We start from the raw sequence: 27,247 nt of genomic DNA, 5'->3' as shown, positions 1-27,247 counted from the left end.
TCAATTTAAAATCTGACTTTATTCATTCTTCGTAGAGAAGTCAAAAAAAAAAAAACTGATGAAATGGAGGCGAGGAACAGTGAGATAGGTAAAGGACAAAAACAGACAGACCAGAGAGAGAGAAAGAGAGGATTGGCTTATTTACAATCACCCCCCCCCCGACCAGAGAGACAGAGGGCCGGAGGGACAGATAAAGGGCTCTAGCAGGACCAGCTAGCAGCGTTACAGCAGTGGTTCTATAGTAGGATCAAGTCCACCTGGACTAGACACTGATCCAAGGCCAGATTGGTGTTCCTCCCCCTAAATCAGTAAGGTCATGGGGTAGGGGGCAGGTTTCGCTGATCCTAGACCTGTCTCTAAGTACGGGTCTGAAACCAGTCTCAGCTCACACCAGGGTTGAGTCTTCCAATGGCACCCTAATCCCTACGTAGTGCACTACAGAGGGAATAGGGTGCCATTTCAGACGCAGACCAGCATATTATATATATATATATTCCAAACATCACCAGAGACTAGGCCCTCGAGTCCAAATGGCACGCTACCCTATTCCCTAGATAGTGCACTACTTTTGACGAGAGCGTCTAAAGTAGTGCACTGTGTAGGGAATAGGGTGCCATTTGGGACATCAACCTAGGTCTGCTTCTCTACTCTAAACTCCAGTTTCTTCTACAGTTTCAGTGCAATCTTAAAATGAGACAGAAGCAGGAACCTAAAAAAGGTCAAGGAGCAGCGGCAACAGCAGCCTTCTGAAACAATACTGACACTACCTACCCCTCATCAGTATGTCCATTACACCAACCATCCTCACTGGGAGACTGACTTGTATTATATATTGTTTTGTGATGGTATTACATGTGTGGGGTGTTTGATAATAATCATACGCAATATTGCTAGAGGTTTCTGTTCAGTAGTCTTTCACTAGAGTATTACTGACAGTGACTGGCATCTTAAACACGTTCATACAGGCTCTACAGACAGACACACGTGTGTGTGTGTGTGTGTGCGTTGTAACGTTTCAGTGTGGTCTACTGGTGAACTAAAGCCCTGACCGACGTGGCGACTGACTGCATGCATGGGAGGATATGTGGGAAAACACTTCCTGTTGAAACACAAATCCCACCAGGTGATTGGTTGGTTAGGTGACAGGGGTCAGAGGTCAAGGGGGGGGGGAGAGAGCGTGTGTAGAGTTGGTCTGAGCAGACTGAGGAAGTACACAAGTACTTAGTTGAAGCTTGTTTTCTTTTACGTTCCATCTACTGGTTTCTTCTTCCTCTTTTCTCTCGTTCGTCTCGTCTCACAGATCCCCTCTTCTTCCCTTTCTTTCTATTCATTCTTCTTCTCCTTCTGTTTCAGCAGTTTGTTGATCTCTCTCTTGGCCATGCCAGCGTACTTGCTGATGACGCCATGCTGGTTCAGACCAGGAAGCAGGAGCAGGAAACTCACTGGGGACACAGGAAACACAAAGAGTCACTACATGTCCTCATGTAGTGTAGCCATGAGTGTACCAATAATATCTATTTTGGTGGGAGCAGCTGACCAATCAGACCGGTTTAACGGTCAGTCCGATTGACCAACTGTCATATTCCCTGAGCAAGGAGGACCAAACACAGGATACTGCTTAAAGAAGGGCTGTTTTCATTAGTGCATAATGTATCAAACCATAGCAAAACCAGCCTCTCTTATTGGACAAGCTCAGGTTAGTCCCTCCACCACTGAGCCGTTCGCTTCCTAACGGGTCTATTAAACTATACAGTGCATTCGGAAAGTATTCAGACCCCTTCACTTCTGTTACATTACAGCCTTATTCTAAAATGGTTTAAAATTGTCCCCCCCCCCCCTCAATCTACACACAATACCCCATAATGACAAAGCTAAAACAGGTTTTTAGAAACATTTGCAAATGTATAAAAAAAAGGAAATATCACATTTACATAAGTATTCAGACCCTTTACTCAGTACTTTGTTGAAGAACCTTTGGCAGCGATTACAGCCTCGGGTCTTCTTGGGTATGACACTACAAGCTTGGCACACCTGTATTTGGGGAGTTTCTCCCATTCTTCTCTGCAGATCCTCTCAAGCTCGGTCAGGTTGGATGGGGAGCGTCGCTGCACAGCTATTTTCAGGTCTCCAGAGATGTTCGATCAGATTCAAGTCCGGGCTCTGGCGCGACCACTCAAGGACATTCAAAGACTAGTCCCGAAGCCACTCCCGCATTGTCTTGGCTGTGTGCTTAGGGTCGTTGAGCTGTTGGAAGATGAACCTTCACCCCAGTCTGAGGTCTGGAGCAGGTTTTCATCAAAGATTTCTCTGTACTTTGCTCTGTTAATATTTCCCTCGATCCTGACTAGTCTTCCAGTCCCTGCCGCTGAAAAACATCCCCACAGCATGATGCTGCCACCACCATGCTTCACCGTAGGGATGGTGCCAGGTTTCCTCCAGATGTGACGCTTGGCATTCAGGCCAAAGAGTTCAATCTTGGTTTCATCAGACCAGAGAATTTTGTTTCTCATGGTCTGAGAGTCCTTAGGTGCCTTTTGGCAAACCCCAAACGGGCTGTCATGTGCCTTTTACTGAGGAGTGTCTTCCGTCTGGCCACTCTACCATAAAAGGCCTAATTGGTGGAGTGCTGCAGAGATGGTTGTCCTTCTGGAAGGTTCTCCCATCTCCACAGAGGAACTCTTGAGCTCTGTCAGAGTGACCATCGGGTTCTTGGTCACCTCCCTGACCAAGGCCCTTCTCCCCCGATTGCTCAGTTTGGCTGGGCGACCAGCTCTAGGAAGAGTCCTGGTGATTCCAAACTTCTTCCATTTAAGAATGATGGAGGCCACTGTATTCTTGGGGACCTTCAATGCTGCAGAAATGTTTTAGTACCCTTCCCCAGATCTGTGCCTCGACACAATCCTGTCTCGGAGCACTACGGACAATTCCTTCGACCTCATGGCGTGGTTTTTGCTCTGACATGCACTGTCAACTGTGGGACCTTAGACATTAGACAGGTGTGTGCCTTTCTAAATAATTTCCAATCAATTGAATTTACCACAGGTGGCCTCCAATCAAGTTGTAGAAACATCAAGGAAGATCAATGGAAACAGGATGCACCTGAACTCATAAAGGGTCTGAATACTCATGTAAATAAGGTATGTTTTTTAAATAAATTAGCAAAAATGTATTAAAAACTTTTCACTTTGTCATTATGGGGTATTGTGTATAGAGATTGACGAGGAAACCAAATAATGTAATCAATTTTAGAATAATGCTGTAACGTAACAGTGTGGAAAAAGTCGAGGGGTCTGAATACTTTCTGAATGCACATCTATAAAACAATCCACCTACTCCACGTTTACCGGAACAATGTCTCACCACATTTAAACAAGTCAGGATTCTGGAGGAGAGTTACTCTGTCTGGCAAACTGGGGGAAAAAAAATTAAAATAGACTAGGTTTGCCTCCCAAACGGCACACTATTCCCTATGTAGTGCACTACTTTTGACCAGAGCCCTATGGGGTTCCCCTAATAGGGTGCCATTTGGGACTCATGTTATGATATATAACCCTTTCTCTAAGCAGTATGGGGCCCTTGTGCTTGTCTGTTATAGCTACTCAGTCAGACCAATAATTAGCCAAAGTCTCCGATGATGTTTGGAATATATATAGCTAATGCTGGGTCTCAGTTTGAAATCGCACCCTATTCCCTATATAGTGCACTATCCCTATAGGCCCTGGTCAAAAAGTAGAACACTATATAGTGAATAGGGTGCCAATCAATACTTGTTGTGCTGGCCTGGTATGCAAAGACATTTAACAAACAAATGTATAAACCAAGTAACATTTGCGTCAGATTTGACTCATGTTGGGAAACATCCATAAACTGACAGGCTGTGTATCCAAAATGGTGCCCTATTCCCTATGTAGTGCACTACTTTAGACCAGGACCTATAGAGAACAGGATGCCGTTTGGGACACGGCCAAGGAGATACACTCCACTTCCCTTCCCTTATTGCCAACCTTTGTACATCCTTCCTATGTAGTCACTTCTCTAGTGGGGTCAGGTGGTTTAACTGTCATAATCTGTACTATACCAGCAGGAGAAACCAGAAGAGAGAGCAGCTACTGCTTGTATTAACCTGATTGGACCAGAATACCAGAAGAACATCAGGACTTTGTGAAATAATGCAGCAATGAGTAAGCTACAGTACTGGAACCCTTTGGCCGAGTTAGCCATTAGCCCAGGTGGGTTTAGTACAGGTTGGCCGAGTTAGCCATTAGCCCAGGTGGGTTTAGTACAGGTTGGCCGAGTTAGCCATTAGCCCAGGTGGGTTTAGTACAGGTTGGCCGAGTTAGCCATTAGCCCAGGTGGGTTTAGTACAGGTTGGCCGAGTACAGGTAGGTAGTGTCTTCAGAAAGTATTCATACCCCTTGACTTATTCCACATTTTGTTGTGTCTACACACAATACCCCATAATGAGAAAATGAAAACATGTTTTTAGTCATGTTTACAAATGTATAAAAATGAAATACAGAAATCTCATTTACATAAGTATTCACACCCCTGAGTCAATAGACGTTAGAATCACCTTTGGCAGAGATGACAGCTGTGAGTCTTTCTGGGCAAGTCTAAGAGCTTTGTAAACCTGGACCCATTATTATTTTCAAAATTCTTCAAGCTCTGTCAAATTGGTTGTTTATCATTGCTAGACAACCATTTCAAGTCTTGCTATAGATTTTCAAGCAGATTTAAGTCAAAACTAACTGCCACTCAGGAACATTCACCGTATTCTTAGTAAGAAACTCCAGTGTAGATTTGGCCTTGTGTTTTAGGTTATTGTCCTGCTGAAAGGTTAATTAATCTCAGTGTCTGGTGGAAAGCAGACTGAACCAGGTTTCCCTCTAGGATTTTGCCTGTGCTTAGCTCCATTCAGTTTATTTTTTAATCCAGAAAAACTCCCCAGTCCTTAACGATTACAAGCATACCCATAACATGATGCAGCCACCACTATGCTTGAAAATATGGAGAATGGTACTCAGTAATGTGTTGTATTGGATTTGCCCCAAACATAACAGTTTGTATTCAGGAAAAAAAGTGAATTGCTTTGCCACATTTTTTGCAGTATTACTTTAGTGGCTTGTTGCGAACAGGATGCATGTTTTGGAATCTTTTTTACTCTGTACAGGCTACCTTCTTTTCACTTAGGTTAGTATTGTGGAGTAACTACAATGTTGTTGATCCATCCTCAGTTTACTCATATCACAGCCATTAAACTAACTGTTTTAAAGTCACCATTGGCATGGTGAAATCCCTGAGCGGTTTCCTTCCTCTCCTGCAACTGAGTTAGGAAGGACGCCTGTATCTTTGTAGTGACTGGGTGTATTGATACACCATCCAAAGTGTAATTAATAACTTCATCATGCTCAAAAAGGGACATTCAATGTCAGCTTTTTTTAAAACCCATCTACCAATAGGTGCCCTTCTTTATGAGGCATTGGAAAACCTCCCTTGTCTTTGTGTTTGAATCTGTGTTTGAAATTCACTGCTCGACTGAGGGACCTTGCAGATAATTGTATGTAATAGATGAGGTAGTCATTCAAAAATCCCATTAAACACTATTATTGCACACCGAGTGAGTCCATGCAACTTGTGAAGCACATTTTTACTCCTAAACTTTAGGCTTGCCATAACAAAGGGGTTGAATACCTATTGACTAAAGACATTTCCGCTTTTCATTTTAATAAATGTGCCCCCCAAAAAAAACTACATAATTCCACTTTGACATTATGGGGTACTGTGTGTAGATCAGTGACACAAAATCTCAATTTAATCCAGTCAAGGTGTGTGAATACTTTCTGAAGGCACTGTAAGTAGGGTACAGGTAGGATACAGGTAGGACGGTAGGGTACAGGTTGGGAGGTGGGGTGGTACAGGTAGGGAGGTAGGGTACAGGTAGGGAGGTGGGGTGGTACAGGTAGGGAGGTACAGGTAGGGAGGTACAGGTAGGGAGGTGGGGTGGTACAGGTAGGGAGGTAGGGTGGTACAGGTAGGGAGGTAGGGTACAGGTAGGGAGGTGGGGTGGTACAGGTAGGGAGGTACAGGTAGGGAGGTAGGGGACAGGTTGGGAGGGGACAGGCAGGGAGGTAGGGTGGTACAGGTAGGGAGGTGGGGTGGTACAGGTAGGGAGGTGGGGTGGTACAGGTAGGGAGGTAGGGTGGTACAGGTAGGGAGGTGGGGTGGTACAGGTAGGGAGGTGGGGTGGTACAGGTAGGGAGGTGGGGTGGTACAGGTAGGGAGGTGGGGTGGTACAGGTAGGGTACAGGTAGGGTACAGGTAGGGTGGTACAGGTAGGGTACAGGTAGGGAGGTAGAGGTAGGGAGGTGGGGTGGTACAGGTAGGGAGGTAGGGTACAGGTAGGGAGGTGGGGTGGTACAGGTAGGGAGGTAGGGGACAGGTTGGGAGGGGACAGGTAGGGAGGTGGGGTGGTACAGGTAGGGAGGTAGGGTGGTACAGGTAGGGAGGTAGGGTGGTACAGGTAGGGAGGTAGGGTGGTACAGGTAGGGAGGTAGGGTGGTACAGGTAGGGAGGTAGGGTGGTACAGGTAGGGTGGTACAGGTAGGGAGGTAGGGTACAGGTTGGGAGGGGACAGGCAGGGAGGTAGGGTGGTACAGGTAGGGAGGTGGTACAGGTAGGGAGGTAGGGTACAGGTTGGGAGGGGACAGGCAGGTAGGGAGGTAGGGAGGTACAGGTAGGGAGGTACAGGTAGGGAGGTAGGGTGGTACAGGTAGGGAGGTAGGGTGGTACAGTTAGGGAGGTAGGGTGGTACAGGTAGGGAGGTGGGGTGGTACAGGTAGGGAGGTGGGGTGGTACAGGTAGGGAGGTGGGGTGGTACAGGTAGGGAGGTGGGGTGGTACAGGTAGGGAGGTGGGGTGGTACAGGTAGGGAGGTGGGGTGGTACAGGTAGGGAGGTGGGGTGGTACAGGTAGGGAGGTGGGGTGGTACAGGTAGGGAGGTGGGGTGGTACAGGTAGGGAGGTGGGGTGGTACAGGTAGGGTACAGGTAGGGAGGTAGGGTGGTACAGGTAGGGAGGTGGGGTGGTACAGGTAGGGAGGTAGGGTACAGGTAGGGAGGTGGGGTGGTACAGGTAGGGAGGTAGGGGACAGGTTGGGAGGGGACAGGTAGGGAGGTGGGGTGGTACAGGTAGGGAGGTAGGGTGGTACAGGTAGGGAGGTAGGGTGGTACAGGTAGGGAGGTAGGGTGGTACAGGTAGGGAGGTAGGGTGGTACAGGTAGGGAGGTAGGGTGGTACAGGTAGGGAGGTAGGGTGGTACAGGTAGGGAGGTACAGGTAGGGAGGTAGGGTGGTACAGGTAGGGAGGTAGGGTGGTACAGGTAGGGAGGTAGGGTGGTACAGGTAGGGAGGTAGGGTGGTACAGGTAGGGAGGTAGGGTACAGGTAGGGAGGTAGGGTACAGGTTGGGAGGGGACAGGCAGGGAGGTAGGGTGGTACAGGTAGGGAGGTGGTACAGGTAGGGAGGTAGGGTACAGGTTGGGAGGGGACAGGCAGGTAGGGAGGTAGGGTGGTACAGGTAGGGAGGTACAGGTAGGGAGGTACAGGTAGGGAGGTAGGGTGGTACAGGTAGGGTGGTACAGGTAGGGAGGTACAGGTAGGGAGGTAGGGTGGTACAGGTAGGGAGGTAGGGTGGTACAGGTAGGGAGGTAGGGTGGTACAGGTAGGGAGGTAGGGTGGTACAGGTAGGGAGGTACAGGTAGGGAGGTAGGGAGGTACAGGTTGGGAGGTGGTACAGGTAGGGAGGTAGGGTGGTACAGGTTGGGAGGTAGGGTACAGGTTGGGAGGGGACAGGCAGGTGTTGGTACGTACCAATCAGGTAGGTGAGGAAAAGGTTGTGGACCTGCTGTCCCATCCAGGCCACCGTCACCAGACTGCTGATCACCGACGCAAAGTACTGTGGGAAGACAACCAGAAGTGACATCACTACAGGTTAAACCAGAAACAGATGCAGCTTGGCGTTGACGGGAGAGACCAACCCATTGGTTGACTTCCTGCCCGACTACGTTGCAGACACATGCCAGATCTCAGAACGCCTGGATAGGTAGTTAACATTTTAACTAACCACGTCATAATGCCCCGCCCCCTTTGTTTTCCCCCCGTTGGGACACAGGCAGGAGGTGAAGAGGAAGATTACATGAGAACAGAAGAAACATCCATCTGAGCTGTGCTACACTGACGTCTGTAGCCATGAAGTGCTTTGAAAGGCTGGTCATGGCTCACATCAACAGCATTATCCCAGAAACCCTAGACCCACTCCAATTTGCATACCGCCCCAACAGATCCACAGATGATGCAATCTCTATTGCACTCCACACTGCCCTTTCCCACCTGGACAAGAGGAACACCTACGTGAGAATGCTATTCATTGACTACAGCTCAGCATTCAACACCATAGTGCCCTCTAAGCTCATCACTAAGCTAAGGATCCTGGGACTAAACACCTCCCTCTGCAACTGGATCCTGGACTTCCTGACGGGCCGCCCCCAGGTGGTAAGGGTAGGTAACAACACATCTGCCACACTGATCCTCAACACGGGAGCCCCCCAGGGGTGCGTGCTCAGTCCCCTCCTGTACTCTCTGTTCACCCATGACTGCATGGCCAGGCACGACTCCAACACCATCATTAAGTTTGCCGACGACACAACAGTGGTAGGCCTGATCACCGACAACGATGAGACAGCCTATAGGGAGGAGGTCAGAGACCTGGCCGTGTGGTGCCAGGACAACAACCTCTCCCTCAACGTGACCAAGACAAAGGAGATGATTGTGGACTACAGGAAAAAAAAGAGGACTGAGCACGCCCCCATTCTCATCGACGGGGCTGTAGTGGAACAGGTTGAGAGCTTCAAGTTCCTTGGTGTCCACATCACCAACGAACTATCATGGTCCAAACACACCAAGACAGTCGTGAAGAGGGCACGACAAAGCCTATTCCCCCTCAGGAGACTGAAAAGATTTGGCATGGGTCCTCAGATCCTCAAAAAATTATACAGCTGCACCATCGAGAGCATCCTGACTGGTTGCATCACCGCCTGGTATGGCAACTGCTTGGCCTCCGACCGCAAGGCACTACAGAGGGTAGTGCGTACGGCCCAGTACATCACTGGGGCCAAGCTTCCTGCCATCCAGGACCTCTATACCAGGTGGTGTCAGAGGAAGTCCCTCAAAATTGTCATAGACTGTTCTCTCTGCTACCGCACGGCAAGCGGTACCGGAGTGCCAAGTCTAGGTCCAAAAGACTTCTCAACAGCTTCTACCCCCAAGCCATAAGACTCCTGAACAGCTAATCATGGCTACCCGGACTATTTGCACTGCCCCCCCACCCCATCCTTTTTACGCTGCTGCTACTCTGTTAATAATTTATGCATAGTCACTTTAACTCTACCCACATGTACATATTACTTCAACTACCTCAACTAGCCGGTGCCCCCGCACATTGACTCTGCAACGGTACCCCCCTGTATATATAGCCTCCCTACTGTTATTTTATTTTACTTCTGCTCTTTTTTTCTCAACACTTTTTTTGTTGTCGTTTTATTTTTACTGTTTTTGTTAAAAATAAATGCACTGTTGGTTAAGGGCTGTAAGTAAGCATTTCACTGTAATGTCTGCACCTGTTGTATTCGGCGCATGTGACCAATAACATTTGATTTGATTTGATTTAACCTGTGCTTCACAGCAGCCTAATTTACAGCAAGCTAAATGGAGCAGCAGGCTGAATCAGCTAACATGCGACAGATACAGAGAGAGCCTGTTCTAAAACAAGACAGATACAGAGAGACCCTGTTCTAAAACAAGACAGATACAGAGAGACCCTGTTCTAAAACAAGACAGATACAGAGAGACCCTGTTCTAAAACAAGACAGATACAGAGAGACCCTGTTCTAAAACAAGACAGATACAGAGAGACCCTGTTCTAAAACAAGACAGATACAGAGAGACCCTGTTCTAAAACAAGACAGATACAGAGAGACCCTGTTCTAAAACAGACAGATACAGAGAGACCCTGTTCTAAAACAAGACAGATACAGAGAGACCCTGTTCTAAAACAAGACAGATACAGAGAGACCCTGTTCTAAAACAAGACAGATACAGAGAGACCCTGTTCTAAAACAGACAGATACAGAGAGACCCTGTTCTAAAACAGACGGCAGATGGAAAGATGGAGACCCTGTTCTAAAACACACAGCAGAGCTAAAGTGGGACTGTGTGTTTACCATCTTGGGTTTCTCCTCCTTGAGGGCGAAGAGTCTTTTCCACCAGCCCAGGACACGACGCTGAGTCTTCACCAGGTTACCACAGATCTCATGGAAACGCTGCTGCTGCTCTGAAGACCTGGAGGGAGGGAGGAGGGGGAGAGGAGAGGAGGAGAGGAGAGGGAGGGAGGAGGGGGAGAGGAGAGGAGGAGAGTGAGGGAGGAGGAAGGGGGAGGAAAGAAAGAGATAGTATTATTATATCCAAGACCAGTCCTTTTATTCAGTCAACAGCTATCCCTCCATCCATCTGAACAGGAACACTTGATCAGAACCGGTTCAGTAGAATGAGTTGAGCCTATCAGATATCATATGGTCCCATTGACAAGGCAGTTGGGGAAGTGCCCTTCATTTCTGCTGAGCCACAACTACCTATTTCAGGCTCAGGTCAGAACATGGCCTTATGAACCAGCAGGACTCACACTGACAGACACTAACATAGACCCAGTGTGTGTGTGTGTGTGTGTGTGTGTGTGTGTGTGTGTGTAGGGCTTGTATGTATGCAGGTCCTCTGAGTGAGTGTATGCGTGTGCATGGATGTGTCTGCAAACCCTGCTCTAAAGCCATCTCCCTTCACAGCTCTAATGGGCTACAGAGATATGCCTCTAAATCCTCTAAAGGGCTACAGAGATATGCCTCTAAATCCTCTAAAGGGCTACAGAGATATGCCTCTAAATCCTCTAAAGGGCTACAGAGAGATACCTCTAAATCCTCTAATGGGCTACAGAGATATGCCTCTAAATCCTCTAAAGGGCTACAGAGAGATACCTCTAAATCCTCTAATGGGCTACAGAGATATGCCTCTAAATCCTCTAAAGGGCTACAGAGAGATGCCTCTAAATCCTCTAAAGGGCTACAGAGAGATGCCTCTAAATCCTCTAATGGGCTACAGAGAGATACCTCTAAATCCTCTAAAGGGCTACAGAGAGATACCTCTAAATCCTCTAATGGGCTACAGAGAGATACCTCTAAATCCTCTAAAGGGCTACAGAGAGATTCCTCTAAAGGGCTACAGAGAGATACCTCTAAATCCTCTAATGGGCTACAGAGAGATACCTCTAAATCCTCTAAAGGTCTACAGAGATATGCCTCTAAATCCTCTAAAGGGCTACAGAGAGATACCTCTAAATCCTCTAATGGGCTACAGAGAGATACCTCTAAATCCTCTAAAGGGCTACAGAGATATGCCTCTAAATCCTCTAAAGGGCTACAGAGAGATACCTCTAAATCCTCTAATGGGCTACAGAGAGATACCTCTAAATCCTCTAATGGGCTACAGAGAGATACCTCTAAATCCTCTAAAGGGCTACAGAGATATGCCTCTAAATCCTCTAAAGGGCTACAGAGAGATACCTCTAAATCCTCTAATGGGCTACAGAGAGATACCTCTAAATCCTCCCCCACTGATCTCCTTTCCTTCCAAAGGTCAGAGGGCGGCAGGTAGCCTAGAGGTTAAGAGCGTTGGGCCAGTAACCGAAAGGTCGCTGTTTGAGTCCCCGAGCAGACTAGGTGAAAATCTGTCGATGTGCCCTTAAGCAAGGCACTTATCCCTAATTACTCCTGTAAGTAGCTTTGGATAAGAGCGATCCTATATCTTTTCCCTAAGGGACAGACAGTCAGTCTGTGCATAGGACAAGGGCTGGAGACAGTGTCTAAGACTGGGACTCAGGTCAGGGGCTTGGCCTAGGGCAGAACCACTACCGGCATCTGATACACCCCATCAACTTCAGACTGGGGGTAGACTTGGGCGGTATACCGGGGGTATTTTGAAGTACCGCCGGTATGATTTTTAAAATTTGAGCCAGTTTGTTTACAATGAGCACATGGAGCAAACGTGACAATCCATTGTTGAGCAGCACTCTAACACCAGTCGCTTATAGTTAGATAAATATCTTATAACTAAAAGATGTACCAAATACATTTTCTCCAGCTCAGGGTTCCAGCTATGCATTTGGTTTGCTAACTTGCTAGCTATAACATTAGAAGGCTAGTTTGCAATATCAAGGTTATTGTGGTCCTCTGTAGCTCAATTGGTAGAGCATGGCGCTTGTAACGCCAGGGTAGTGGGTTCGATCCCCGGGACCACCCATACGTAAAAATGTATGCGCACATGACTAAGTCGCTTTGGATAAAAGCGTCTGCTAAATGGCATATTATTATATATTATTCTTGGTTACAGCAGAGAATAAATCCTCTTCTGGATCAAGTGTGAGTAGCTTTTTGAGATAGCTGTACACATTAATGAGCTGGTTTGTCAGTCCTTGCATTTCGTTTATGTTTGCTTGTTAGCATTTAGCTCGCATCTGTGATGGAAATTCGCTAGTACTTTGTTAGCATACATTATTTTATCATTTGGAAAGAAATAGCGCCCCGTGTGTGCACTGCTGGAAATACCGTGTACCCGGTATGGTACAGGAACTGTATGAAGGTATGTAAATCTGGATACCGCCCAACCCTAGGCTGGGACTGCTAACAAACAGCCAAGTCAGGCTATGGCTGGGACTGAGACTGGGGACAGCGGCTGTGTCTAAGTCTGGGTCTAGAGCGGTGGTCAGGGTCTATGGCTGGGACTGAGACTGGGGACAGCGGCTGTGTCTAAGTCTGGGTCTAGAGCGGTGGTCAGGGTCTAGGACAGGGAATGGGGCTGGGTCACTAGACATCCGACACCAACTACAGACTGGTGCTAGAGACAGTACTGATACACCACTAACTACAGACTGGTGCTAGAGACAGGAGACAGTCCTGATACACCACAAACTACAGACTGGTGCTAGAGACAGTACTGATACAACACTAACTACAGACTGGTGCTAGAGACAGTACTGATACACCACAAACTACAGACTGGTGCTAGAGACAGGAGACAGTACTGATACACCACTAACTACAGACTGGTGCTAGAGACAGTACTGATACACCACAAACTACAGACTGGTGCTAGAGACAGTCCTGATACACCACTAACTACAGACTAGTGTTAGAGACAGTCTTGATACACCACTAACTACAGACTGGTGCTAGAGACAGGAGACAGTACTGATACACCACTAACTACAGACTGGTGCTAGAGACAGGGGACAGTACTGATACACCACTAACTACAGACTGGTGCTAGAGACAGTACTGATACACCACTAACTACAGACTGGTGCTAGAGACAGTACTGATACACCACTAACTACAGACTGGTGCTAGAGACAGTACTGATACACCACAAACTACAGACTGGTGCTAGAGACAGTCCTGATACACCACTAACTACAGACTAGTGTTAGAGACAGTCTTGATACACCACTAACTACAGACTGGTGCTAGAGACAGGAGACAGTACTGATACACCACTAACTACAGACTGGTGCTAGAGACAGGGGACAGTACTGATACACCACTAACTACAGACTGGTGTTAGAGACAGGAGACAGTCCTGATACACCACTAACTACAGACTGGTGCTAGAGACAGTCCTGATACACCACTAACTACAGACTGGTGCTAGAGACAGTACTGATACACCACTAACTACAGACTGGTGCTAGAGACAGTACTGATACACCACTAACTACAGACTGGTGCTAGAGACAGTCCTGATACACCACTAACTACAGACTGGTGTTAGAGACAGTACTGATACACAACTAACTACAGACTGGTGCTAGAGACAGGGGACAGTCCTGATACACCACTAACTACAGACTGGTGCTAGAGACAGTCCTGATACACCACTAACTACAGACTGGTGCTAAAGCCAGGAGACAGTACTGATACACCACTAACTACAGACTGGTGCTAGAGACAGTCCTGATACACCACTAACTACAGACTGGTGTTAGAACAGGAGACAGTACTGATACACCACTAACTACAGACTGGTGTTAGAGACAGTACTGATACACCACTAACTACAGACTGGTGTTAGAGAAAGGAGACAGTACTGATACACCACTAACTACAGACTGGTGCTAGAGACAGTCCTGATACACCACTAACTACAGACTGGTGTTAGAGACAGGAGACAGTCCTGATACACCACTAACTACAGACTGGTGCTAGAGACAGTCTTGATACACCACTAACTACAGACTGGTGTTAGAGAAAGGAGACGGTCCTGATACAACACTAACTACAGACTGGTGTTAGAGACAGGGGACAGTACTGATACACCACTAACTACAGACTGGTGTTAGAGACAGTACTGATACACCACCAACTACAGACTGGTGCTAGAGACAGTACTGATACACCACTAACTACAGACTGGTGCTAGAGCCAGGAGACAGTACTGATACACCACTAACTACAGACTGGTGCTAGAGACAGTACTGATACACCACTAACTACAGACTGGTGTTAGAGACAGTACTGATACACAACTAACTACAGACTGGTGCTAGAGACAGTCCTGATACACCACTAACTACAGACTGGTGCTAGAGACAGGGGACAGTCCTGATACACCACTAATTACAGACTGGTGGTAGAGACAGTCCTGATACACCACTAACTACAGACTGGTGCTAGAGACAGGAGACAGTCCTGATACACCACTAACTACAGACTGGTGTTAGAGACAGGAGACAGTCCTGATACACCACTAACTACAGACTGGTGTTAGAGAAAGGAGACGGTCCTGATACACCACTAACTACAGACTGGTGCTAGAGACAGTACTGATACACCACCAACTACAGAGTGGTGTTAGAGACAGTACTGATACACCACTAACTACAGACTGGTGCTAGAGACAGTCCTGATACACCACTAACTACAGACTGGTGCTAGAGACAGTCCTGATACACCACTAACTACAGACTGGTGCTAGAGACAGGGGACAGTACTGATACACCACTTACTACAGACTGGTGCTAGAGACAGTACTGATACACCACTAACTACAGACTGGTGCTAGAGACAGTCCTGATACACCACTAACTACAGACTGGTGCTAGAGACAGGGGACAGTCCTGATACACCACCAACTACAGACTGGTGCTAGAGACAGTCCTGATACACCACTAACTACAGACTGGTGCTAGAGACAGGGGAAAGTACTGATACACCACTAACTACAGACTGGTGCTAGAGACAGTCCTGATACACCACTAACTACAGACTGGTGCTAGAGACAGGGGACAGTCCTGATACACCACCAACTACAGACTGGTGCTAGAGACAGTCCTGATACACCACTAACTACAGACTGGTGCTAGAGACAGGGGACAGTACTGATACACCACTAACTACAGACTGGTGTTAGAGACAGTACTGATACAACACTAACTACAGACTGGTGCTAGAGACAGGGGACAGTCCTGATACACCACTAACTACAGACTGGTGCTAGAGACAGTCCTGATACACCACCAACTACAGACTGGTGCTAGAGACAGTCCTGATACACCACCAACTACAGACTGGTGCTGGAGACAGTCCTGATACTCCACCAACTACAGACTGGTGCTAGAGACAGTCCTGATACACCACTAACTACAGACTGGTGCTAGAGACAGGGGACAGTCCTGATACACCACTAACTACAGACTGGTGCTAGAGACAGTCCTGATACACCACTAACTACAGACTGGTGCTAGAGACAGGGGACAGTCCTGATACACCACTAACTACAGACTGGTGTTAGAGACAGTACTGATACACCACCAACTACAGACTGGTGCTAGAGACAGTACTGATACACCACTAACTACAGAGTGGTGTTAGAGACAGTACTGATACACCACTAACTACAGACTGGTGCTAGAGACAGTCCTGATACACCACTAACTACAGACTGGTGCTAGAGACAGGGGACAGTACTGATACACCACTAACTACAGACTGGTGCTAGAGACAGTACTGATACACCACTAACTACAGACTGGTGTTAGAGACAGTACTGACACACCACTAACTACAGACTGGTGCTAGAGACAGTCCTGATACACCACTAACTACAGACTGGTGCTAGAGACAGTACTGATACACCACTAACTACAGACTGGTGCTATAGACAGTACTGATACACCACTAACTACAGACTGGTGCTAGAGACAGTCCTGATACACCACTAACTACAGACTGGTGCTAGAGACAGTACTGATACCCCACTAACTACAGACTGGTGCTAGAGACAGTCCTGATACACCACTAACTACAGACTGGTGCTAGAGACAGTACTGATACACCACTAACTACAGACTGGTGCTAGAGACAGTCCTGATACACCACTAACTACAGACTGGTGCTAGAGACAGTACTGATACACCACTAACTACAGACTGGTGCTAGAGACAGTACTGATACAACACTAACTACAGACTGGTGCTAGAGACAGTACTGATACACCACTAACTACAGACTGGTGCTAGAGACAGTACTGATACACCACTAACTACAGACTGGTGCTAGAGACAGTCCTGATACACCACTAACTACAGACTGGTGCTAGAGACAGGAGACAGTCCTGATACAACACTAACTACAGACTGGTGCTAGAGACAGTCCTGATACAACACTAACTACAGACTGGTGCTAGAGACAGTCCTGATACACCACTAACTACAGACTGGTGCTAGAGACAGTCCTGATACACCACTAACTACAGACTGGTGCTAGAGACAGTACTGATACACCACTAACTACAGACTGGTGCTAGAGACAGGGGACAGTCCTGATACACCACTAACTACAGACTGGTGCTAGAGACAGTCCTGATACACCACTAACTACAGACTGGTGTTAGAGAAAGGAGACAGTCCTGATACACCACTAACTACAGACTGGTGCTAGAGACAGTCCTGATACACCACTAACTACAGACTGGTGCTAAAGACAGTCCTGATACACCACTAACTACAGACTGGTGCTAGAGACAGGAGACAGTCCTGATACACCACTAACTACAGACTGGTGCTAGAGACAGTACTGATACAACACTAACTACAGACTGGTGCACACACACACACAGCAGCACTGCTTTATAACTGTAATTAAAAGCTATTTATCACACCACCACCGCCTGGATCCTTTAGATGTACACCGGTGTCATGTTCCACTAATATCACACTATGTCCCCAAACGACACACCACCCCCCCAGAACCTCTACAAACACCCCCTACCTCCTGCCAACAACCCCTAAAGTCCTGCCACCCTCCCCCCTAAGCAGACACCCCCACCGTTTCACCCACAGATGATACCAAACTCCTCTGCCCTAGATATAACCCCCCACCCTGTACCCCAGATATACCCACCACCGTGTACCTCAGATATACCCTGTATCCCAAATATACCACCCTATAATCCTGATATACCCCACCCACCCTGTACCCCAGATATACCCCCCCTCCCCTCACCACTTGTTGGATCCGAAGACGCGGGGGGCGAGGGTGGGCACCAGGTAGTCAGACAGACACAGCAGCATGATAGAGCAGGACAGGCCGGTCAGCACCGACGGGTCCAGGTAGTAGATCATCCTGGAGAGAGGGAGGGAGGGAAGGAGAGGTAGAGAAAGACGGGGAAGAAAAAAAAAAAAGGAGAGAGGGTCAGACGTCTCAATTCCACTGCAGGTCAAAACAAAGTCAAGCGGCGACCAGAGAAATTAGGTCTTCTATCAAGGGTTACGTCTGAAAAGCTACATTTACTATACCGAACTAAAATTATAAATGCTACAATTTCAAAGATTTTACTGAGTTACAGTTCATATAAAGGAAATCAGTCAATTGAAATAAACTCATTAGGCCCTATGAATGGCACAACAATGGGCCTCAGGATCTCTGTGCATTCAAATGGCCATCGATAAAATGCAATGGTGTTCGTCGTCCGTAGCCTGCCCATACCATAACCCCACCGCGGGGCACTCTGTTCACCATGGTGACGTCAGCAAACCGCTCACCCACACGACGCCATTTGTAAGGCCGGTTGGACGTACCGCCAAATTCTCTAAAACGACTTTGGAAGCGGTTTATGGTAGAGAAATGAACATTCAATTCTCTGGCAAAAGCTCTGGTGGACATTCCTGCAGTCAGCATGCCAATTGCACGCTCCCTCAAAATCTGTGGCATTGTGTTGTGTGACAAAACTGCACATTTTAGAGTGGACTTTGACGTAAAAACTGCATGCATGGCCCTTATTCACAATCACAGATGCAAGTTTTGTTCAGGGCAGAAGTGAAGACAGTAGCCTAGCGTTACAGATGAGTTATACAGGGAGAAGTGAAGACAGTGGCCTAGCGTTACAGATGAGTTATACAGGGAGAAGTGAAGACAGTGGCCTAGCGTTACAGATGAGTTATACAGGGAGAAGAGAAGACAGTAGCCTAGCGTTACAGATGAGTTATACAGGGAGAAGTGAAGACAGTAACCTAGCGTTACAGATGAGTTATACAGGGAGAAGAGAAGACAGTAGCCTAGCGTTACAGATGAGTTATACAGGGAGAAGTGAAGATAGTGGCCTAGCGTTACAGATGAGTTATACAGGGAGAAGTGAAGACAGTGGCCTAGCGTTACAGATGGGTTATACAGGGAGAAGTGAAGACAGTGGCCTAGCGTTACAGATGAGTTATACAGGGAGAAGTGAAGACAGTGGCCTAGCGTTACAGATGAGTTATACAGGGAGAAGTGAAGACAGTAACCTAGCGTTACAGATGAGTTATACAGGGAGAAGTGAAGACAGTGGCCTAGCGTTACAGATGAGTTATACAGGGAGAAGTGAAGACAGTGGCCTAGCGTTACAGATGAGTTATACAGGGAGAAGACAGTAGCCTAGCGTTACAGATGAGTTATACAGGGAGAAGACAGTAACCTAGCGTTACAGATGAGTTATACAGGGAGAAGTGAAGACAGTGGCCTAGCGTTACAGATGAGTTATACAGGGAGAAGTGAAGACAGTGGCCTAGCGTTACAGATGAGTTATACAGGGAGAAGAGAAGACAGTAGCCTAGCGTTACAGATGAGTTATACAGGGAGAAGTGAAGATAGTGGCCTAGCGTTACAGATGAGTTATACAGGGAGAAGTGAAGACAGTGGCCTAGCGTTACAGATGAGTTATACAGGGAGAAGTGAAGACAGTGGCCTAGCGTTACAGATGAGTTATACAGGGAGAAGAGAAGACAGTAGCCTAGCGTTACAGATGAGTTATACAGGGAGAAGTGAAGACAGTAACCTAGCGTTACAGATGAGTTATACAGGGAGAAGAGAAGACAGTAGCCTAGCGTTACAGATGAGTTATACAGGGAGAAGTGAAGATAGTGGCCTAGCGTTACAGATGAGTTATACAGGGAGAAGTGAAGACAGTGGCCTAGCGTTACAGATGAGTTATACAGGGAGAAGTGAAGACAGTGGCCTAGCGTTACAGATGAGTTATACAGGGAGAAGTGAAGACAGTGGCCTAGCGTTACAGATGAGTTATACAGGGAGAAGTGAAGACAGTGGCCTAGCGTTACAGATGAGTTATACAGGGAGAAGACAGTAACCTAGCGTTACAGATGAGTTATACAGGGAGAAGTGAAGACAGTGGCCTAGCGTTACAGATGGGTTATACAGGGAGAAGTGAAGACAGTGGCCTAGCGTTACAGATGAGTTATACAGGGAGAAGAGAAGACAGTGGCCTAGCGTTACAGATGGGTTATACAGGGAGAAGAGAAGACAGTAGCCTAGCGTTACAGATGAGTTATACAGGGAGAAGAGAAGACAGTGGCCTAGCGTTACAGATGGGTTATACAGGGAGAAGAGAAGACAGTGGCCTAGCGTTACAGATGAGTTATACAGGGAGAAGAGAAGACAGTAACCTAGCGTTACAGATGAGTTATACAGGGAGAAGACAGTAGCCTAGCGTTACAGATGAGTTATACAGGGAGAAGTGAAGACAGTGGCCTAGCGTTACAGATGAGTTATACAGGGAGAAGTGAAGACAGTAACCTAGCGTTACAGATGAGTTATACAGGGAGAAGACAGTGGCCTAGCGTTACAGATGAGTTATACAGGGAGAAGTGAAGACAGTGGCCTAGCGTTACAGATGAGTTATACAGGGAGAAGTGAAGACAGTGGCCTAGCGTTACAGATGAGTTATACAGGGAGAAGTGAAGACAGTAACCTAGCGTTACAGATGAGTTATACAGGGAGAAGTGAAGACAGTGGCCTAGCGTTACAGATGAGTTATACAGGGAGAAGTGAAGACAGTAACCTAGCGTTACAGATGAGTTATACAGGGAGAAGTGAAGACAGTGGCCTAGCGTTACAGATGAGTTATACAGGGAGAAGTGAAGACAGTAACCTAGCGTTACAGATGAGTTATACAGGGAGAAGACAGTGGCCTAGCGTTACAGATGAGTTATACAGGGAGAAGTGAAGACAGTGGCCTAGCGTTACAGATGAGTTATACAGGGAGAAGTGAAGACAGTGGCCTAGCGTTACAGATGAGTTATACAGGGAGAAGTGAAGACAGTAGCCTAGCGTTACAGATGAGTTATACAGGGAGAAGTGAAGACAGTGGCCTAGCGTTACAGATGAGTTATACAGGGAGAAGAGAAGACAGTAACCTAGCGTTACAGATGAGTTATACAGGGAGAAGACAGTGGCCTAGCGTTACAGATGAGTTATACAGGGAGAAGACAGTGGCCTAGCGTTACAGATGAGTTATACAGGGAGAAGACAGTAGCCTAGCGTTACAGATGAGTTATACAGGGAGAAGTGAAGACAGTGGCCTAGCGTTACAGATGAGTTATACAGGGAGAAGATAGTAGCCTAGCGTTACAGATGAGTTATACAGGGAGAAGTGAAGATAGTAGCCTAGCGTTACAGATGAGTTATACAGGGAGAAGAGAAGACAGTAGCTTAGCGTTACAGATGAGTTATACAGGGAGAAGACAGTAGCCTAGCGTTACAGATGAGTTATACAGGGAGAAGACAGTGGCCTAGCGTTACAGATGAGTTATACAGGGAGAAGACAGTGGCCTAGCGTTACAGATGAGTTATACAGGGAGAAGTGAAGACAGTAACCTAGCGTTACAGATGAGTTATACAGGGAGAAGACAGTGGCCTAGCGTTACAGATGAGTTATACAGGGAGAAGACAGTGGCCTAGCGTTACAGATGAGTTATACAGGGAGAAGACAGTGGCCTAGCGTTACAGATGAGTTATACAGGGAGAAGACAGTGGCCTAGCGTTACAGATGAGTTATACAGGGAGAAGTGAAGACAGTAGCTTAGCGTTACAAACATGTCTGACAACGAAATACTCACGAGAGATTAAGAAAACCACTGTAAGGGCGCTGATGGGGTCGTCATTATTTGAGCCCGAGCATGGCCGTGGGAAGATGTTTTGGGGTGGGGGTATTTTTCTCCCCGCACCGCTGACCAGTATTTTTTTGGGGGGGGTGCAGCAGCACCCCTACATCCCGCGGCTATGAGCCCGAGTACGACGATGAAGAAGAGGCTAATTGAGCTTCGTACGGCCGCCACCGCTCTAGCCACCGAGGCTACAGCGGGACCACAGCCCCACCCCATCCCCAGGATGAACGCAGATGGATGGTGCAGTTGTGGCAACTGTGCTCCAATGCCAACTCATTAAAGAATGCTTATGCTGCAGAGAATTTGATTGATGAGGAGCAGTTCGTTTGCTTTCGCGACCACAGGGATCTTGCTGCCCACATCAACTCCGGTGTCCTGGAAACATTTGTCCGGATCCCGAAAAGAAAACTGGAGACACAACCCCGTTTCAGCTGAACCAAATGGACAGTTATCCACCGTTAGATCCTGTCACCGCTCCGGCACCTGCTCAACCACTTTCTACCTGAACTGGAACCGTTTTGGTTTATAGATTATTTTTTGTTGCCACCCACTGCTTGGACTGTTGTTTTGGGAAGAGCCTTTAAGCGTTTCACACCTACACAATGAATGCAGAGTGCAGTTAGACATGTTTACATGGTACACACACTAAATATTGAGGTTTGGGTTTGACAAAATACAGGTACAGTAGCTGATGTAACAGGAAAGACGGTACTTTATATTACATTTTAGTCATTTAGCAGACGCTCTTATCCAGAGCGACTTACAGTTAGTGAGTGCATTCATTTTCATACTGGCCCCCCGTGGGAAACGAACCCACAACTCTGGCGTTGCAAGCGCCATGCTCTACCAACTGAGCTACAGGGGGCCACACTAGGCATAATGTCTTAAAGAGTGATGTACATGCATGACATTTTATAATAAGAGCTATAAAGTCAAATTGGGTTTATCCATTCATTCAAGTTCTTTAAGTACCAGTCAGTAGCAGTTGTAGCTTGTTCCCTGCCCACATTTTCATACGCCAAATTATTTTTGTAATGTGTATTGACCAAGAAAAAAAACTTCCACCTTAACACACAAGTCAAGTGACAACACGGTTTATAAAAATCGGTTAAACTTTTTTGTTATGGCCATTGTGCTAAAAGTAATTATACTGTTCGGACATTCATTTCCCCTATCGACATGGGGAGAGGGTACATATAAAGTAGTGATGTTAACCGCTAATCAGTTAGCTGCCGAAAATATATTTGACAGTCATGCTCATCAGTCTATAGGTTCATTTTCATCATTTATTTGGGGGTTGGGGAGCCTTCCACTTACACTGCGTTTTCAAAATACCCCTCCATATAGCCCCCTCCATTTAGCCCCCTCCATATAGCCCCCAAGAGAGGCATAATAAATCATGTTAAACTGTGTAGAATTGCAGGAAATGCGTTTTAAATTCTGGGGGACCTGGAGCTGCTTGCTTGTCAAGACATGAACATTATTTACAGACATCACTTGTTGGTTAAATAAAAGGAAGAAATAAAAAAGAATGTTGTAATAATTACATTTTGTAGTCTATATTAATTCCCGAAGCTGTTAAGTAGCCATGTCGTTTATTTATTTACATCATTTAGCAGACGCTCTTATCCAGAGCGACTTTTATCAGCTGAATATCAACTGTCGGGTGGCGAGAGCACGCAACTCCTCACACCGCTGATTGCTGTGTGGAAAGAAATGTGTTGTAATAAGCCTAGTCACCGGGCAGAATTCCTAAACGCAATCTTGGGAAAACAGTTTTGATGGTAATTACTGAAAAGAGGTGGATCCCAGCTATCCAGGGCTGTATGATTTTATTTCTCCAATTGGCAGTGTTTCACAATACGAGTGTCTAGCATGACAATAGAGTAACCGCCGGAAGCACATCGGCCATTCGAATGCATAAACGGTAGGCCTACACTCACTTCAAAATGTCCCTTCTCTGTGTGGTGTGTGTGTGTGTGTGTGTGTCCCTTCTCTGTGTGGTGGGTGTGTGTGTGTGTCCCTTCTCTGTGTGGTGTGTGTCCCTTCTCTGTGTGGTGTGTGTGTCCCTTCTCTGTGTGGTGTGTGTGTGTGTGTGTCCCTTCTCTGTGTGTGTGTGTGTGTGTGTCCCGTGTGTGTGTGTGTGTGTGTGTGTGTGTCCCTTCTCTGTGTGGTGTGTGTGTGTGTCCCTTCTCTGTGTGGTGTGCAGTGTTAATGTAGCAAATAATTATAATGACTGCAACACCCTGCTGGAGCCACCATGCTGCTACAGGTAAAGGTGATCATGCTGACTGCAACACCCTGCTGGAGCCACCATGCTGCTACAGGTAAAGGTGATCATGCTGACTGCAACATCCTGCTGGAGCCACCATGCTGCTACAGGTAAAGGTGATCATGCTGACTGCAACATCCTGCTGGAGCCACCATGCTGCTACAGGTAAAGGTGATCATGTTGATTGCGTGTATGTGTGAGTTCTACTCACATGAAGAGCAGTGTGGTGGCTGCCATCAGGGCTCCAGGGAACCATGGTTTCTTCCAGCGCAGCACCTGGTCCCCAGCCAGGATCACCTCTCCCCAGCCCTGCAGCTGCTCCTCCAGCTGGGCCGTCTCCTGGGCCTGGGGCAGGGAGCACGCCAGAGCCACACACACAGGGAGACACACAGAGACAGAGGTTAGGGAGTAGCCTTGTACGAGCCAGAACGGCCGATAAGACAGGAGCTTATCTCCTGTTTTTTGTAGAGTGAGGCAGCTTGATGTACAAGTACACCCACTGGACAGGACGCTAGTCTATTGCAGAGCCATGGGGTTAAGGTCAGTTTAAATGATACACAAATCCCCAGCTCCCGACATAGAAAGTAGCAATTTGACCAGTCTGATTAATAGTCCCCCAAGGTGAGTGAAAACGTAGCCTGATAACAGGACGGGTTGAAAAAGGACTCCAGATTCACTGGTGGACTCTGAAGAAAAGCCAGCCAACTCTCAGCCAGACAACTCTGAACTCCAATTCACATATAGTTGACAGTTTAGCCTATTAATCTAAAGAGCTCTAATCTAAGGCTGAGCACCAAATGGTACCATATTCCTTATAGGCTCTGGTCAAACGTAGTGCACTATATAGGGACTAGGGTTCAGACTGCACCACAGAAATACCACTGTTTAATTCCTCAAGGCTAGCTAATACCTTAAGCCCTGCTGACTTCCAAACATCCATCTACCACTATCAGTTCCCTCCCAAGTGGCGCAGCAGTCTAAGGCACCGCATCTCTCAGTGCTAGAGGCCTCACTAGACCCTGGTTTGATTCCAGGCTGTATCACAATCTGGCCGTGATTGGGAGTCCCATAGGGTGGTGCACAACTGGCCCAGCGTCGGCCGGGTTAGGCCGGCATTTTAAATAAGAATTTGTTCTTAACTGACCTGCCTGGTTAAATAAAGGTTAAATTAATCAAAAAAAGAAATAAAAAAAATTGGCAGCTGAGCAGAGCTACGGGGTTGAGGAAAACAGAGGTGTCCTTGTGAATGGTCGGGGAAGTGAAATAATCCCACATTGTCTTCATACAGCCATCTCATTCCAAGGGCACTAAACACCATGCCGTCTCATGACGCACAGCCAGCCAGGAAAAGGCATAGCTATTAACGTTACAGACTTGTTTTCGAGACAGATCATCATCGTGGTCCATCCTAGTTGTCAGTTGATCCTCTGTGGTAGATTTGTTTAGTGGTTAAATGTAATCAATGACAGACGAGGCCCGACTGCCGCATCTGAGAGGTATCATTAAGCTGTCAAAGCACAATTTGACTGAAAACAATTTCAACCAGATTCTAGGGCGTTCACTCACTGCTCTAGAACAGCAGTTCAAACTTTTTCCCCACGCACAGCACGTCTTTCTATGGTCACACTGTTTTTGCAGTTTTAAAGCTAATTTTCTTGCAATTCTATACATTTTGTCATGTCTAATGTGTATTCATGTGATTTGAATGACTCGAACATTACAAAATCTATGGGCTAAAAATACCTAGCTAAAAAAACGTTAGTTGACATGGGATAGTCTGGACATTACTTACAAGTTATAAATAGCTCTAAGAAATGCAATGACTGACATGACAAGTGGGAAACTGATGATGCAATACCCAATTTAGAAATTGCACCTTGTGTTCTACTATTACAACTTTCAGCAGTAAGTTGAAAGCAGGACTGAGTTCCTTAAAATACAAATAAAAACATAGGGGGGGAGGGGGGGGGGGGGGCTCCCCCAACAGTTTGGGAACCACTGCTCGAGAATGTAGTGAAATACAGATAAATTCAAGAGGGTGCAACTAAATTAATGTCTAAACCTAGTTTAGCCCATGTCACTATGAATCACATACAATTAATAATTAGATTGTTCTCTACAATATTACTACCTAATATGCTTGTACTTAAGTGTTGATTAAATGATAACGTTAGTATGTAGTGACCTTCGCTAGTTCTCTTCCATTTTTCGCCATTGGGAGACGGTAACGTCTGCGCTTTGGACCAATCAAAATCAACTTGATACCCTCGTCATATTCATCCCCCAGATCCGTGGCTTTCTATTCCTCTAACCCTGGTCAATCAAATGTTGAGAGGGGCCGTTTCTATGGCAATCTAAAAGGTTAGACTAAGACATTCACTATGAAAACATGAACCGTTTTCCGGGGAGGGTAGATATTGCAATTCTGTTTTAGCGTTGTTAATTAATATGATCCATTTGGTTTTCTATTCCGCGTTTATCACACACGAACCTGCAGCCAATAGCTAGCTTGTCAGTTGACGTTGGAATTTAGCACCGTTCTGCCAACGGTCGGAGCAGTGACCACTTCTGACCATGGTCTTCATTACACTATTCACTCTAATCATGCTACATTCTCTGAGTAAATCGTCTAACTTTTGAACTATATCTTAGTTATCTTTCTGTGGCTGATCAAATAGTTAAGGTAGCGCAATGTTGGGAATTCCACACGATACAAATTAGCCAGACATTAGGCTCGCTCGGATTGCCAGCTGAACGTCTGTCACATTTAAAATAACCTTACTGCCAGCTGCTCTGTTGGGTAGCCAGTCAAATAAACACAGCTAGCTGTATGCTAGTTAAAAGACCGCCTTTCATCAATTAGCGATCTCATGCGTTAACAGCTAGTTAACTAAATAATAAGCAATAATGTTAGCTAAAAGGCCAATATTAGACTACATAACTAATGTTGTTGGCGTAGCTAACGTTATCGGCCTATGTAAAATGATATAGGCCGTCTAACAAACCATGACTTGGTTAATTCACTCAGACGGGCAGATTAAAGATTGAATGTGTTGTTGGGCACGGTTTTCATTTTCACTGATCCTTCTTCGCTAGCAAGCTACGTCCAACTAATGCTAGCATAGCTGGCTAATTGTTAGCATTAAGGCCGTTGACAGCAAGAGTCAAGCAACACTACGACGTTAACTAGCTTAGGAACAAAGGCTTGTCAAGTCGAAGGTGGGATAACGTTACTTACGAGTACGTTCGCGCTTTTGTTGTCTCCCTCTGCCATAACTAGCGGTTGTTTAATCTTACGATGTTTTAAAGGCAAATTTGAAACGACCCAGGGACGCAGCAGACGCCTCCCTCTCGTCTTTGTGGCTCTTGCAGGTTTCACAAACCAACC

General features: G+C 46.6%; 1 protein-coding gene across 1 annotated transcript; it reads right to left on the bottom strand.

The window, feature by feature from the left end:
• On the bottom strand, positions 1–27,247 carry LOC311125044 (ADP-ribosylation factor-like protein 6-interacting protein 1). Its single transcript, XM_084199125.1, has 6 exons — positions 27,098–27,247; positions 24,071–24,204; positions 17,656–17,775; positions 10,273–10,390; positions 7,865–7,949; positions 1–1,442 (listed from the first exon to the last, which is right to left on the bottom strand). The coding sequence occupies exons 1-6, from the start codon at positions 27,131–27,133 to the stop codon at positions 1,324–1,326; spliced, it is 612 nt and encodes a 203-aa protein (XP_084055251.1). The 5' UTR covers positions 27,134–27,247; the 3' UTR covers positions 1–1,323.

This window comes from Coregonus lavaretus (assembly GCF_964263955.1).
Source record: "Coregonus lavaretus genome assembly, contig: HAP1_SCAFFOLD_343, whole genome shotgun sequence".
NCBI lineage: Eukaryota > Metazoa > Chordata > Actinopteri > Salmoniformes > Salmonidae > Coregonus > Coregonus lavaretus.
The sequence above is the reverse complement of the archived record's forward strand: the minus strand, read 5'-3'. Positions and strand labels throughout refer to the sequence as shown.

Coding starts and splice junctions, on each gene's coding strand:
- LOC311125044 (XM_084199125.1), bottom strand. CDS start 27,133: ATGGCAGAGGGAGACAACAAAAGCGCGAACGTACTC. Junction 17,776..24,070: donor GCCACCACACTGCTCTTCAT/GTGAGTAGAACT, acceptor CCCTCTCTCCAG/GATGATCTACTACCTGGACC. Junction 7,950..10,272: donor AGGAGGAGAAACCCAAGATG/GTAAACACACAG, acceptor GTCTTCCCACAG/TACTTTGCGTCGGTGATCAG.